Source organism: Cylas formicarius, unplaced genomic scaffold, assembly GCF_029955315.1.
Source record: "Cylas formicarius isolate icCylForm1 unplaced genomic scaffold, icCylForm1.1 PGA_scaffold_8__14_contigs__length_24414737, whole genome shotgun sequence".
Taxonomy (NCBI): domain Eukaryota; kingdom Metazoa; phylum Arthropoda; class Insecta; order Coleoptera; family Brentidae; genus Cylas; species Cylas formicarius.
Window position 1 is genome coordinate 10272153 of NW_026844361.1, and position 16388 is coordinate 10288540.

Below are 16388 nucleotides of genomic sequence, written 5' to 3' on the forward strand. Positions count from 1 at the left end.
GGGACAAATAATTGGTTTTCGCCCTTGATTTACGGAAGATTATAGCCAAAACATGCATTTTCATAACTTAGCGAACTGAAATCTACATTAAAACTGCAGATAACTACTTAAAAATTCACTTCCTTGAATTGATAATAGGTTTTTCTTTGTCATTTTAAACAGGTTCCAGTCAAAATCGGCTTCTTCGATTCATATCGTATCTAAAACCGCATCAAAACTGCAAATATCAGTTTAAACTATCATTTTTTGATACAAACAGTTATATATTCATGTCAATATCTTTCAAATTCTAGTCAAAATCGGCGTCTTTGGGCATTTTAGTAACGAAAACCTTAATAAACTATTAGATTTCGACGTAAGGCAACCTTTCTGAGTCAAATAGTTGCCGATTTCGATAAAATCTTAGTCAGAATCTGCTTTTTCGCCTCTTATTGTACCCAAATCTACCTTAGAAATGCAGATATATACTTAAAACACCTTCTTTTGGGACAAATAATTGGTTTTCGCCCTTGATTTACGGAAGATTATAGCCAAAACATGCATTTTCATAACTTAGCGAACTGAAATCTACATTAAAACTGCAGATAACTACTTAAAAATTCACTTCCTTGAATTGATAATAGGTTTTTCTTTGTCATTTTAAACAGGTTCCAGTCAAAATCGGCTTCTTCGATTCATATCGTATCTAAAACCGCATCAAAACTGCAAATATCAGTTTAAACTATCATTTTTTGATACAAACAGTTATATATTCATGTCAATATCTTTCAAATTCTAGTCAAAATCGGCGCCTTTGGGCATTTTAGTTACGAAAACCTTAATAAACTATTAGATTTCGACGTAAGGCAACCTTTCTGAGTCAAATAGTTGCCGATTTCGATAAAATCTCAGTCAGAATCTGCTTTTTCGCCTCTTATTGTACCCAAATCTACCTTAGAAATGCAGATATATACTTAAAACACCTTCTTTTGGGACAAATAATTGGTTTTCGCCCTTGATTTACGGAAGATTATAGCCAAAACATGCATTTTCATAACTTAGCGAACTGAAATCTACATTAAAACTGCAGATAACTACTTAAAAATTCACTTCCTTGAATTGATAATAGGTTTTTCTTTGTCATTTTAAACAGATTCCAGTCAAAATCGGCTTCTTCGACTCATATCGTACCTAAAACCGCATTAAAACTGCAAATATCAGTTTAAACTATCATTTTTTGATACAAACAGTTATATATTCATGTCAATATCATTCAAATTCTAGTCAAAATCGGCGTCTTTGGGCATTTTAGTAACGAAAACCTTAATAAACTATTAGATTTCGACGTAAGGCAACCATTCTGAGTCAAATAGTTGCCGATTTCGATAAAATCTTAGTCAGAATCTGCTTTTTCGCCTCTTATTGTACCCAAATCCACCTTAGAAATGCAGATATATACTTAAAACACCTTCTTTTGGGACAAATAATTGGTTTTCGCCCTTGATTTACGGAAGATTATAGCCAAAACATGCATTTTCATAACTTAGCGAATTATTTGTCCCAAAAGAAGGTGTTTTAAGTATATATCTGCATTTCTAAGGTAGATTTGGGTACAATAAGAGGCGAAAAAGAGGATTCTGACTAAGATTTTATCGAAATCGGCAACTATTTGACTCAGAATGGTTGCCTTACGTCGAAATCTAATAGTTTATTAAGGTTTTCGTTACTAAAATGCCCAAAGACGCACATTTTGACTAGAATTTGAAAGATATTGACATGAATATATAACTGTTTGTATCAAAAAATGATAGTTTAAACTGATATTTGCAGTTTTGATGCGGTTTTAGGTACGATATGGGTCGAAGAAGCCGATTTTGACTGGAATCTGTTTAAAATGACAAGGAAAAACCTATTATCAATTCATGGAAGTGAATTTTTAAGTAGTTATCTGCAGTTTTAATGTAGATTTCAGTTCGCTAAGTTATGAAAATGCATGTTTTGGCTATAATCTTCCGTAAATCAAGGGCGAAAACCAATTATTAGTCCCAAAAGAAGGTGTTTTAAGTATATATCTGCATTTCTAAGGTAGATTTGGGTACCATAAGAGGCGAAAAAGCAGATTCTGACTAAGATTTTATCGAAATCGGCAACTATTTGACTCAGAATGGTTGCCTTACGTCGAAATCTAATAGTTTATTAAGGTTTTCGTTACTAAAATGCCCAAAGACGCACATTTTGACTAGAATTTGAAAGATATTGACATGAATATATAACTGTTTGTATCAAAAAATGATAGTTTAAACTGATATTTGCAGTTTTGATGCGGTTTTAGGTACGATATGAGTCGAAGAAGCCGATTTTGACTGGAATCTGTTTAAAATGACAAGGAAAAACCTATTATCAATTCATGGAAGTGAATTTTTAAGTAGTTATCTGCAGTTTTAATGTAGATTTCAGTTCGCTAAGTTATGAAAATGCATGTTTTGGCTATAATCTTCCGTAAATCAAGGGCGAAAACCAATTATTAGTCCCAAAAGAAGGTGTTTTAAGTATATATCTGCATTTCTAAGGTAGATTTGGGTACCATAAGAGGCGAAAAAGCAGATTCTGACTAAGATTTTATCGAAATCGGCAACTATTTGACTCAGAATGGTTGCCTTACGTCGAAATCTAATAGTTTATTAAGGTTTTCGTTACTAAAATGCCCAAAGACGCCGATTTTGACTAGAATTTGAAAGATATTGACATGAATATATAACTGTTTGTATCAAAAAATGATAGTTTAAAGTGATATTTGCAGTTTTGATGCGGTTTTAGGTACGATATGAGTCGAAGAAGCCGATTTGGACTGGAATCTGTTTAAAATGATAAAGAAAAACCTATTATCAATTCATGGAAGTGAATTTTTAAGTAGTTATCTGCAGTTTTAATGTAGATTTCAGTTCGCTAAGTTATGAAAATGCATGTTTTGGCTATAATCTTCCGTAAATCAAGGGCGAAAACCAATTATTTGTCCCAAAAGAAGGTGTTTTAAGTATATATCTGCATTTCTAAGGTAGATTTGGGTACAATAAGAGGCGAAAAAGCAGATTCTAGTAGATGTATAGTGCCGATATAAGCAACAGAAACCGTACATAACCTCAATTTCCTAACCCCCCCGCAGCGGGGCCCCCCCGCGCGTGGCGTCCTAGTGTCCCCCCTGTCTACCAGAGTGCGCTCCGCCCCCCACCCAGCTTGTGTAGCGTCCTGTTTTGCCCCGGTTCCGCCCGTCGCTGCTAGATGTCGCGCGCTTGTGTAGCGTCCTGTTTTGCCCCGGTTCCGCCCGTCGCTGCTAGATGTCGCGCGCTCCGACCGTCGTAGGCCCCCCCGGTAGAGGGCGGTGACGCGGTGGATCGGGAGGATAATTAAATAAACTTGAATTTTAATACATTTTATTTTATTTTATTTATAAAATTGGTCTGGCGAGGAGTTTCTTCTTCTTTTTATGTCGATTCAGTCGACCATCCCATTGTTCCTGTTCCTTGCGTTGTTCTTCTTCCCGTTCCCGGAGGAAATCTAAATACGAAGTGCACTCCTCGCCGTCCCACTCCGTCGACCACCCACCCGGGTACTCCTGCTGCTCCTTTGTTTCTTTTGATCCACCGGGTTGCTCCTGCTGCTGGTGATGTTCCCTTGTCGTTGCATGTCGTACCGGGAATTCTAACCCCCGGTACTCTTTGTGTGATTTGAATATGTGACGCCCTAAGCGATGCGCCAACATAATATGCGACTTGTCATACGGACAAACCGCGATTTTTTCTAGAACAAAACAAAGTATGATATGTAGCGTTTCCTATAAAACACACATTTTTTTTAAACAAAACTTCCAAAAAGGGGGGTTATCAAATAATTTTAAAAATTGTTTTTTAAGTTATACGCGCATACCAAAATTCACGTTTCAATTCACTGTCATTTAAATGTACGTGTATTATTGTCAAAAGGGCAAACTGTAATTTTTTAGTACAAAAAATAAACAAAAATATGTATATATTTCGCGTTTTCCCCATAAAACGCACATTTTTGAAACAAAACTTTCAGTAAGTGGGGGGTCATCAAATAATTTTTAAAAAATTGTTTATTTTTTAAAAGCCAAAATTCCCTATTCACTGTCATTTAAAAGATATTAAAAACGCTCAATTTAATTCGATTATTATTGTCAAAAAGGCAAACTGCAATTTTTTAGTACAAAAAATAAAACATATTTCGCGTTTTCCCCATAAAACGCACATTTTTGAAACAAATTTAAAAATTGTTTATTTTTTAAAAGCCAAAATTCCCTTTTCCATTCACTGTCATTTAAAAGATATTAAAAACACTCAATTTAAATCGGTTATTATGCAACGTAAAAAAGATGAGTATCATATTTTAAAAACAGGTAGAAACTAACCAAAAAAGTGATAACCCAAACTGAAACCCACAAGAAAAGACGCGCACTGTATAAAGGTAATTAAAATATAAAACTTACCAGTTGTAGGGTCGTAGGGAAATGGACATCGCACTTCTGTATTCATTGCACTGAATATAGTCTATAATACACATGCAACGTATTTATACACATGCACTCCCTTCCATGGTTGAATTAAAAGTCGAAAGGTCTTCTACCCACAAGCACCAACGCCGATTTGAATAGACGCGATGTTGTCGCCAGACAACCGTGCAGGTAGAAGTCTCAAGGTCAACACGCTTTCACACGGGAACGCAACCGCTTCGGACGTTGGACGAACGTATGTTGCCGCAAAAGATCAAGGCCAACTTGCTTTCATTTTTTACAATCTCCGTATGGGATGTGGAATTTCAAAACGCGCCGAGTCTAAATGTCAAGTTGTTTTGCTTGTTGAGAATAATAATTAATTGCCCCCTTTATATTTGCTCCGTGGGATTAACGTAATGGGAAAAATTTGTTGCAACGCATGTGGAGGTGTCTTCGTTTGTTAACTTTTAGAAAGTATTCTCGCACCGTATAAATACATCTCATTTTTCTCTGTTTTGTCAGTAGTTGTTTTTGGTATTATTCGTGCAACGTGGAAGCTAACTTAGTGGTTTGGTGTTCGTACAAAAAAGCAGTAAGTACCTTTTTTATTGTTTTATTTTAATTCTTTAACATTTGTTATTATTTTATAAAGGTCTTAAAGATCATCTTAGTACTCTCAACCCGTAACCGCAAATAGAATAGCAGCAATCTTAAGCGTAAGTTTTTTTTATTTTTTTTATTTTGAGATAAAATAATTAATAATAATTTATAGATGGACTTAAGTCAACTGAATCAAACCTGTCTTGCAGAAGGTGATTTTGAGCAGCCGATTGTCAAACTGCATGAATTGCCGATAGGCGTTCCGTTTAAAATTACTAGAGCCAAAATTGTTAATACAAAATTTGGCAATTCCGTGTTGCTGCAATTAGAAAATTCCGTAGTATTTCTTCCTACTCGCGTGACAGAAGCTTTCCGTCCGAGACTAGAACACTTTGCGTCGGGGCAGTACAAACTGGTCTACGAGGGATCCAAAGATATTGGAAAGCCCAACTCTTTAAAGAAATTCAAAATAATTCAAAATTAATCAACATATTATACAGGGTAAGTCTTATTTACTGTTATATATTTAATAAACCACGATGCGCGTAAAGCAGATCATTCATAGAGCGCAAATCTTAATTTTAACCTTACAAAAATTAAAAAAGCATATTTCCGACAAGTTCACTCTTAGAGATAGTGATGTGTGGCTTAGGAGACTAAATAAAAATATTGAATCTTGCAACCAAATCGTTTCTAACGAAAAGGATTTATCTATTGGGTTAAAAAGAAAATTACAAACTACAATTCAACATCTGAAAGCTATTAGAAAAATTATTCTTAATTATCAACATAAGCATTTTGGATTGGGATTACAAAGTAGTAGCCGTGAGACAAACACAAATGAAATGGTTGTATGGGAATCGGTAGCGTCGTGTTTCCAGGGAAGAGTTCAGACCGGTGTCATAATTAATTTACTTCATAAAGATTTAATTCAATTTTTAAACGATTGTCGTCCAATATTTCAACAAAAAATTAGTCAAATTTTAAAGAAATTTTTATTGCTGAAAGTAAATACCACATTTTGCGGTGAATTTATTAAGGCAAAAAATGATGTCCAAGGCGAAGTTGATGTTAAATATCTGACTACCGGAAATGCTGTAGTTGATTTAGGAACAGAATTGAATGATTGGTTTGTTGAAAATGTGCAAGATAAAATTTTAAATCAAATGTCAGAGTTTCAGGAACGTGATTCCGGGTGGGCTTTAAATAATATTATTTATTTAGAGATTAACATTAATAAATTTGAAATGGGTAACGGGTCATCCTTCGTTGAGTTGCCTAAAGAAATTGCGAATAAAAGGGCTTGTATTAACATTAGAAATGACGATCAAGCGTGTTTTTATTGGTCAGTTGTATGCGGACTCTTTCCAGCACGTTTTCGTCAGTATTTACCCTCTTCATATCCATACTACAAAAGTGTTTTGAAAACTGAAAATTTACAAACACCTATGGAAATGAATAAAATAAGCAAATTTGAAAAAGACAATGATATTTCCATCAATGTTTATATCTTAGAGTTTAATAAAAATGAAAAAACTAGTTTTTATTCCGTGTTACCTGCACGATTAACAAAAGAAAAACGCGAAAAACATTCAAATTTGTTGTTAATACAAAATAAATATTATCCAAAAGTTAATGATTTTGATCCTGATCCGCAAGATAATGATTATGAAGAAATAAAATATCACTATTGTTACATTAAAAATTTGTCTCGATTAGTTTCCTCACAGCTCAGTAAATATAATCACAAGAAATACATTTGCGATAGGTGTTTGAATTATTTCAATAACGAAACTCGTCTACATGACCACGAAACAATATGTTCCAGTTTCAATGAGTATAAAGTGTCTTTTCCCAAATATGATTACGTTGAATTTCGAAACCATATATATAAACAAAGGACTCCGTTTGTAATTTACGCCGATTTTGAGAGTCAATTGAGAAAAGTAAATTTGAAAATTTCAGATAAAACCTCGAAATACCAAAAGCACGAAGCTTACAGTGCTGCATATTACTTTAAATGTTCTTATGATGATTCAATATCATTTTTCAAAAGTTATCGTGGTCTAGATTGTATTGATTGGTTCGTGGAGGAAATATCTAATTTATCAAAATTTGTTCGTTCAAAATTACGATTCATCCAGGGATGATTCCTATATCATGTACTTTGACGTCAATAACCTCTATGGCAAGGCCATGTGCGAGCCTCTTCCTTACGGAGGATTCGACTGGATGTCTCATCAAGAGATTGATTCATTTAATGTCATGAACATTCCAGATGAATCTTCCCAAGGATATATCCTAGAGGTAGACCTGGAATACCCGCAGAAATTACATGACACACATAGAGATTTTCCATTTTGTGCCGAACATCGAGTGCCCCCCAATTCAAAGTTACCAAAACTAATGACTACTTTGTATAATAAAGAAAAATACGTCATACACTATCGCAATTTAAAACAGGCTCTCAAAAACGGTCTCGTACTAAAGAAAATTCACAAAATATTAAAATTTAACCAATCTCGTTGGTTGAAATGTTATATCGATCATAATAATAAATTAAGAACCCAAGCAAAGACAAAATTTGGTATAAATTTATACAAATTGTTTAATAATGCCGCTTACGGTAAAACAATGGAAAACATTCGCAAGCATCGTATTGTTAAATTTGTTAAAGCGTGGGATGGTCGCTACGGTGCGAAAAATTTAATTTCTAGTCCTAGATTTCACAGTAGAACCATACTTGATAACAATTTGTTGCTTATAGAATTAAAAAAATCGGAACTTTGCTTTAATAAGCCACTTTATATTGGAATGTCCATATTGGATTTGTCGAAAACGACCATGTACGAGTTTCATTATAATTACATGCTTCCAAATTTGGGTCCCGAAAAATGTAAAATTCAATACATGGATACGGACAGTTTCATTTATAATATCAAATGTTATGACGCATATGAAAGCGTTATTAAGGCCGATTTAACAAAATTTGACACGTCTGATTATCCTAATGACAATCCCTATAATATACCGCAAATCAACAAAAAGGTTTTGGGGTTGATGAAGGATGAGACTAATGGCACCATCATTAGTCATTATGCGGGGTTAAGGTCGAAAATGTATACTTTCAAAATTTTAACGGGTTCGGTAGTTAAAAAGTCAAAGGGTATTCAGTACAATATTGTAAAAAATAAAATTTCATTTGATGACTACGTAGAATGCTTAACAAATTTTAGGGAAAAGTACGCCACTCAACGAACCATTCGTTCATACACTCACAATGTATTTAGCATCGAACAAACAAAAGTTGCCTTGAGTCCTTTAGACGATAAACGTTATCTTTTGCCGAATTCATATGAAACGCTTCCGTGGGGACATTATAAAGTGCCGTAATTATTTTTTAATATATTTTTGTTACAGATTATGGTCAAACAACTTACATTAGAAAGCCTTTGTATTATAACAATTTGCGAAAATATTAGGTGTAGTGCTGATTTTTTGCTTGAGTCACCTTTGCCTTGGAAACTAACGATACTAATATTTAAATATTATTCGAAATATAGATGGAAGTACCTTAAACAATTAGCGCTCCAGTCTGATGGCAATTCTTTATTAAATTTAGAATTCATTCTGTTGAATAAGAGATTTGGATCGTCTTACAGAAATAGCATTTTGGCAACTCCAACCATTGATTTTGACGGAGAATCCGCTTACTGTTTATGGGTCAGTTATTACAGGATAAAATATTCGGAAATTTTAGTTTGTAAATCTTGTCACTTTATATTTCAAGTAGTTAAAAAATTTAAAAAGAAAAATTTTAGACTTTTATTGGATCACTATCATTTACAGCTGGATATAAATAATTTGAATGATGTATATCACGATAAACAATTTTGGTGTCAAAGCTGCTTTGAAGAAGTTTTGTTCACTGTAGAAACTGAAGATGAATGTAATTTAATGCTTCACGATGAGAGGAAATATGGAAAAAAGTTACGCTTTTCTGATAGTCCATTGAACTATTAATACTGTGGTTTTATTATAACATATGTAACTGTAGATAAGACTTTTATGTATTGATTGTATTCCATTGTATTGCAACAAGAATAAACATGTATATATTTAGACGCTATTTTCTTTTTTACCACCACCACAACACCGCATAATAATTACACAGAAGTTTGTAATTGTATAATTTATTTATTATATACATTATTACTATTTTACAATTTCGTTAAATGCTAAATTATTAAATTGTTCTAGTTTTCTTTTGCACTCTTGAGCTTGCATCCGCGCCACTTGCAAGTCTGTATTAAAAAGCGCAATTTGTGTTTCAATTTCGTTGATATTGCACTCTAATCCCGACAACTGAGACGCCAAGTTTCTTTTTAAATTGAATGCCTCACAAATGACACTTTTTTCTCTACCGTCCGTGAACACTTCGAGCCAATCAGCGGATGACGTTGGAGCTGCAAACGCTTCACTTGTGGTAGTTTTCTTCTTCTTCTTGCGGGATACGACCGACGCACTTTGTTTTCGTTTGGTCGCAGATATTTTGGTTTGTTGCTCTACAGGAACGAAGCTGGACGGGAGCACTTCTGATGAAGGAAATTGCAACTCGAAATTTTCCAATAAATTATACAATTCGTTGGATGTCACAATTTTCTCTTGAGCCATCATATACACGTATTTATGTCAGAACTTCTAAATCGAGACTAAATTTATTTCAAAACGTCTACGTTGTCTACCCACGAATCGTGCGACTTATCCAATCCCAACCAGCGCACGAGAACCATATTGCCTCGTCTGCGCAACACCTTTTCGACGAGATATAAGTCCGGGTTAACTGTCTTCTGCAATTCTTCTTCATAAAATCCGCCCATTATGGGTTTACCCTGCATATCTTGAAGCAAATACGTTACGGGGTTAGTAACCCGTACTTTAACAATTTTAAACAATTCCGTGGTCCAATTCGGTGTATAACCTTTGTTGAAAACGTGCTTGACTTTGCTGATTCTAACGATGTCGCCGACTTTAAGTTTACGAGGACCGAATATTTTTATGCTACTATACGCGGTTTTCAAAATTCTCTTTTCGTTGCTCTTACTCACATCGATGGGTTTCGTACCCGTCGTTCTATGTTTTGTGTTATTGTATTCACCAACGATAGAGGCGAGCACATCGATCCATTTGTACGTCCCGCGTAAAGAAAAATGTCGAAACAATTTCTCTTTGAGGGTACGTATCACCCGTTCGACAATTGAGGCCTTTTTTATGTTATACGTACTATAGTGGTTAATTTTATGCTTATCCACAAGTTTCAGAAACGTGTCGTTGTAAAATTCTTTACCGAGATCCGTTTGCAAGTTTTGAGGGTGCCGTCCGTCCTTGAGAATTTTGGAAAACGCCTTGGCGACTTCGACCCCGGTTTTGGTTTTCAACGGGCGACACCATACATATTTTGAGAAACAGTCTATCACAACCAGCACGAATTTAAAATTTCTGTTTTGTTTGCTGTAGCGATCTAATTGGGCCAGATCCGCTTGCCACAGGTCGTCCATCCCTCGTATTATAGTCCGGCGGCGAGCATAATTTCTGCGTGCCGGCTTGTGCAGTTCTCGAACCAGTTGTACCTTCTCTTTATTCATAATGTGTGTTCGGTTGCGATGGAGGATTTAAAACCCTTTGTTTCAATACCTTCATTATATTCTCATTTTCGTTCGTAAGTCGCTCCATTTTGGTTACAATATCATGAAATTGCTGTGACAAAACGGCGACTTTTGTCATGTGCTTTTCCAAATCTTTCTTTGCGCTCATTTCGCTTAGCTTTTGGTGGAAAACTTCGCGAAACTGCATAATTTCATTTTCGAGTGTAGTGCTACTCATTTTCAGTTGTTCTTCAAGACGCGAGAACTTAGTTTTGTCTTCAATTTGTAATCTTTTCGTGTACGCTTCGAGTTTCTGTCCAATAATCTTTCTCAATGCAATTTTTAATAAATTACTTGTCTCATCCACATATTTTTTGTTAGCCACGTCACCGTCGTCGCTAGGCGTTTGGACATTGCAAATTTTTAAATTGTTCATATTGACGTTTCCGTCTGGCATATAATCGAGGGCGCTTCTAATCACAGTATTAGTGAAGGGTCGTCGCAGCGCGCTAGAACGTCCAAACTTGTCCAGACTCATCGTTAAACTAACGTATAAAACCTGATTCTTTTAGCTCTTCAACGATTGAAACTATTTCGTTATCATGAGACGTGTTGCCTGCGTGTTTCGACGCGATTAGTAATTTCAGACGCTCTACGAGTTCATTGACGTCGTCCCAGTATACATATTCAGTAGGAGCGTCATTATAACGCATATTATAACCTTGACCGCTGTACGAGTACGAACGCGACTGAGATTTTATTAAGGGTCGGATGACCTTGGTATATTTTGGTACAGTCGATGCGCCTTTCAAACGTCCGATCGCGTCCCTGTGCACCTGGGTAGCCTCCATTATTTTTTTATATTGTGCCAAATCGTCTTTTGTGTATGCTATGGGATCTTTCAAAAACACCAAATTATACAAGCCGCGGGTACCGGAATATCTCTCGCCGTCTACAATAATATCGCCAGATCCTTGATGAAAATCCAGCGATTTATTGCCGAGAAACCATTTGGATGATATTTTGTCGTAAACGGGTCCGTAAACAATATCGGTGTCGGGCGATTTTACCCATAAATTTTGAATATATGAATGGGAAATTTCTGGATATTGTTCCAGGTATGATTGAAGGGATGCGTTGGCCACGCTCGATGTGTCAAACACATCATCTTCCTCCTCATCGATATTTTGCATCTCAACGCTCTTATTGGGATCCGGCGTTTCCTGAATTTCTTCCATAGGCAAAAATGATACGTTAACCTTATTTTTTGTTTCTTCGTTCGGTTCCTTTTTGTGTTCCCGCTTGACACCTCGACGTTCAGTTTTTATTTCTGCCGGTGACGGTGATAGCTTTATTTTTGCTATACGTTCTAGCGGCTCGCTGACGGGTTTGAAAAGCTTCCGAATTGACGCATCCTCTTCGCTCTTACCCAATTTTAATGTTAAATACTTCTTTCGAATAGATCTAGACAACTCGTTTACTTTTTTTTTTAGCGCCGCGTCGGCGATGTCGGCGGACGTCGCCTTCATGACTGTTTCTATCGACAATTAAATATCGACTTTTATATATTTGTCGAAACCCTTGCGGTAGCGTCCGTTTTTTACGTCGAAATCTTTGACAATTATCAAACAGCCGTACTTTTCTTTCCAGCACTCGGAACAAATTTGTTTAAACTTGTCGTATGAAACGTCGGGTGAGACATGTTCATCATAAACGTGACGTAAATTCATGTCATCCTGTTTAAACAACGCGACAATATTGCAATTGTCACGTATCAATTGCTTGGGTACCTTGGAGTATGTCTGACAGAGATAAATAGCGTCGATGGCCTTGTGTCGGCACATCGAAAAATACTCGCGAATTTTATCTTGCTTGTCGCACGCCACGTCGTCGAAAATAAACAGAGAATTCTCTTTCGCGTCGCTGGGGTCGATTATCGAGTCTCTTTCACTGTAGGGATAATATCCAACTCCTTTGACATTGCTCAATACGCGAGATAACAGTTGATATTTTGGTTGATACAACGACTTTGAGTAGACGTAAACATTTTCGAAACTTGCCCCGTTGGGGTTAAAGAGTAGCGCTAACATGGTGTTGGTTTTGCCGCAACCGCTAGGTCCGCAAAACACCGCCCTAAATGAATTGGGTAGCAGTTGACCGTGTTTGCTTTTGTTAAAGAAACCATCTCCGCAAACCAAATCTAAATTATCGATGGGGAGCTTGAGTTTCTGCTGCAGCTGCACCACCCGCATGACTACAATGTTTATTCGAGACACCTCGTATATATATATACGACACAAGCAATTTCCTTTAATTAGTATGTTATGCTTCGCGTCCGGAAGTGGTCTCGTTAACACGCTTATTAACAAGTTACCTTTTGAAGTACACATTCCGGGTTACCAGTTTTGCGGTCCCGGTACAAAATTGGAAAAACGCTTGAACCGAGGCGATAGCGGGGTGAATCCTTTGGACGCTGCGTGTAAGGTACACGACATTGCCTATTCGCAAAACAAATCGTTAGACGAACGTCATAAAGCGGATAAAGAATTGGAAACGCGTGCGTGGCAGCGAGTAAAATCTAAAGACGCAAAGTTTGGTGAAAAAGCTGCCGCATTCTTTGTCACCGCGACTATGAAAACTAAACGTAAGCTCGGTATGGGTCAACAACGGCGTCCCTCTGTTTCGTTTCGACAGGGTGTCGTGAAAAAGGTTCGCAATGCATTAAAGAAGAAACAATTGTTTCATATCGATAACCCTAAAATGCTTAGAAGATCGGCACTGGAAGCGCTTCGAGCTGGCAGAGCCGCTGTAAGAAAAGCGGGAGGACGTAAAAAAATTAGGGTACCTAGAATTATACCGTTCGAATCAAAATCGGGCGGTATTTTACCACTTTTACCGTTATTAGGAGCGCTAGGGGCTTTAGGTTCGCTCTCGGGCGGAGCCGCTGCTATCGCTAAAACTGTCATCGATGCGAAAAACGCACGAAAGAAACTCGAAGAGGACAACCGCCATAACCGAGCTATGGAAGAGATTGGAAAAAAGGGATCGGGTCTATTCTTGAAAAAGAGTCCGCGCGGCGGATTCGGTCTTTATCTGAAGAAACAAAAAAACTCCCAATAAAGCTACCCAGAAGGGCTCTATACGACGTCGATTTAATATCTCTGGCGCGCAAATTAAAAATTCCTCACTTCAGGGGTGTTTTTATGCGAGATAGTTTACCCCGTCGAATCAGATCGCAAGAATGCGGAATCGTAAATTTGGATGTTCGTCGAAATAGAGGAACCCACTGGGTAGCATACAAAAAGAGGAAGGGAAACGATGTTGAGTATTTTGACAGTTTCGGTAACCTTAAACCACCCGCGGAACTTGTTAAATATTTCGGCAACAGCGCCAATATCTACTATAATCACGATAGATATCAAAAGTTTACGCAATACAATTGCGGTCATTTGTGTTTGCAATTTCTCTATAAAAAGGACTGAAATCGCGGACCTATAAGCAGTCAACATGTCGATCATATTTACGTTAAAAGGGAACACGTCGACATTATCCATCGACTTTGTCAATCCGCTGCAGTTGGATGAAGATGTAGAGTACGGTTTAGCGCTGATTGGATTCCACTCTTACAACAACATTCCCAACATAGATAAGGGTTCGAATAAATTTTACTACTTCGATGGTAACAATAAAGAAAACGTAATTGAAATTCCGACCGGGTCCTATGAAATTAGCGACATTGAAACCTACATTAACGAACATCTGCCAAAAAATAAGGAAGAGAAGAATACGATCCCAAAGTTAATAGAGGAGATATCAATCAAACCCAACAATAATACGATAAAGTGTGAAATCTACAGCCCCGTATACGGGGTAAACTTTAAACAACACTCGGACAGTATCGGAAAATTATTGGGGTTTTCACAGAAAATTTTGGAGCCCAATATTATGCATTCCTCAGATTTACCCGTGGATATAATAAAAGTGCGAACGATACATGTAGATAGTAACATAACGTCTGGAGCGTTCTACAACGACAGACCTTCGCACACAATTTACGAGTTTGCCTTGTCCGTCGATCCGGGGTACGCCATCGACGAAACTCCTAAATATCTAACGTACTTGCCAGTAGACAAACGACAAATCTACAACATTACCCTACAGGTTCTGGATCAAAACTTTGAGTTGGTTAATTTCCGAGGTGAAGAAATCATCATTAGATTGGAACTTAAAAAATTAACGTAATGTTGATTTTCAACTCAATCGGAGACGCTGGTGAATATAAAAAAGCGAACATCCAAACGGTAGGGTTAGTAACAAAACCGAGGCGTATCCGTAAAGGTCGTCTTACATTGAGCAACAAACAATTTCTCCGATCACTGGGCTACGATGTTATCGAATCAAATATTCGACATACACAGAAAGCCAAAATTTGATGAATCTATCCAGCGCGTGGAGACCCGCACCTATCATCCCTTTGTGAAATCTTTTTTGAACAACGACACCATTGAGATCACGATCAATCAAGGAGATGCCTGGCTGCTTATGTACGACGCTGCTATTTGCATTAAGGGATCGCTGAAACGTCTCACGGGAACCGACCAAGTGCAATTTGTAAACAATGCAGGAGCATTTTTTTTTGAAACTATATCGTACGAGCTGAATGGGAAAGAAGTGGATAGCGTGCGTGATCCGGGTATAGTTAGTACGATTAGAGGTTATCTATGTTACTCGAAAGATGACTCATCGCATCTAGATATTTCCGGCTGGAATTTCCCTGAAAATGCGATTCACGATACAGAAAATGGCCATTTTAGCATGCGAATCCCGTTACGACACTTTTTAAACATATTTAATGATTATAATATGATAACTTGTGGAAAACAAACCATAAGATTGGTAAGAGCCAGACATGACAAAAATTGTATGATAATTAAACCAATGGGCGGTGTTGCGGCCAGTGCAATTAAAACAACGGCGGAATTAAAAATTGATAGTGTCGATCTTAGGGTCAAGCACATATTTCCAAACGACGAAATCAAATTGGCTCTGCTGAAATCGATTAGATTAGATCAACCCATATTGATACCCTATAGACGATGGGAACTTCATGAATATCCTGCCCTAACCGCGGGCTCTACCAAAGAAATTTGGTCTGTCAAGACGTGCGCGGCTATCGAAAGCCCCCGATACGTAATAGTCGCTTTTCAAACAAATCGCAAAGACAACGAAGCGAAAAATGCGACGCTTTTCGATCACGTCGACGTAACGGATATAAGATTAACACTAAACGGAGAATATTACCCTCACGAACGTTTACGATTAGATTTTGAAAAGAATGACTTCGTGGAAGCGCATCACAATTACACGGATTTCTACCCCAGTTATAAGGGATGTGAGGAAAAAACTGCGTTGCTTGACTATATGGCTTTCAAAAACTGCGCGATTTTCGTCATTGACTGTTCTCGAAGAAACGACAGTGTAAAATCCAGCACTGTCGACGTAAAGTTAGACATCGAAGCAAAAAAGGGATTTCCCGCGAATACACGTGCCTATTGCATCATCATTCACGATTGTATCGTGGAACAACTACCGCTCAGCGAGATTGTTCGAAATCTAACATAAATACCGCCGGAGGAACCTAATCTTAACCAGTC

General features: G+C 37.1%; 1 protein-coding gene and 1 long non-coding RNA gene across 2 annotated transcripts; one reads left to right on the forward strand and one right to left on the reverse strand.

Moving 5' to 3' along the window:
* Positions 1-3424: 3424 nt before the first annotated feature.
* On the reverse strand, positions 3425-4623 carry LOC132706681 (uncharacterized). Its single transcript, XM_060678161.1, has 2 exons — positions 4484-4623; positions 3425-3777 (listed from the first exon to the last, which is right to left on the reverse strand). The coding sequence occupies exons 1-2, from the start codon at positions 4527-4529 to the stop codon at positions 3425-3427; spliced, it is 399 nt and encodes a 132-aa protein (XP_060534144.1). The 5' UTR covers positions 4530-4623.
* Positions 4624-4944: 321 nt separating this feature from the next.
* LOC132706683 (uncharacterized) lies at positions 4945-9103 on the forward strand. The gene is made up of 4 exons (XR_009619627.1): positions 4945-5081; positions 5142-5205; positions 5262-5590; positions 8510-9103. It is a non-coding gene; the product is annotated as an uncharacterized LOC132706683 (long non-coding RNA).
* Positions 9104-16388: the final 7285 nt, after the last annotated feature.

Coding starts and splice junctions, on each gene's coding strand:
- LOC132706681 (XM_060678161.1), bottom strand. CDS start 4,529: ATGAATACAGAAGTGCGATGTCCATTTCCCTACGACCCTACAACTG. Junction 3,778..4,483: donor TCCCTACGACCCTACAACTG/GTAAGTTTTATA, acceptor GTTTTGTTCTAG/AAAAAATCGCGGTTTGTCCG.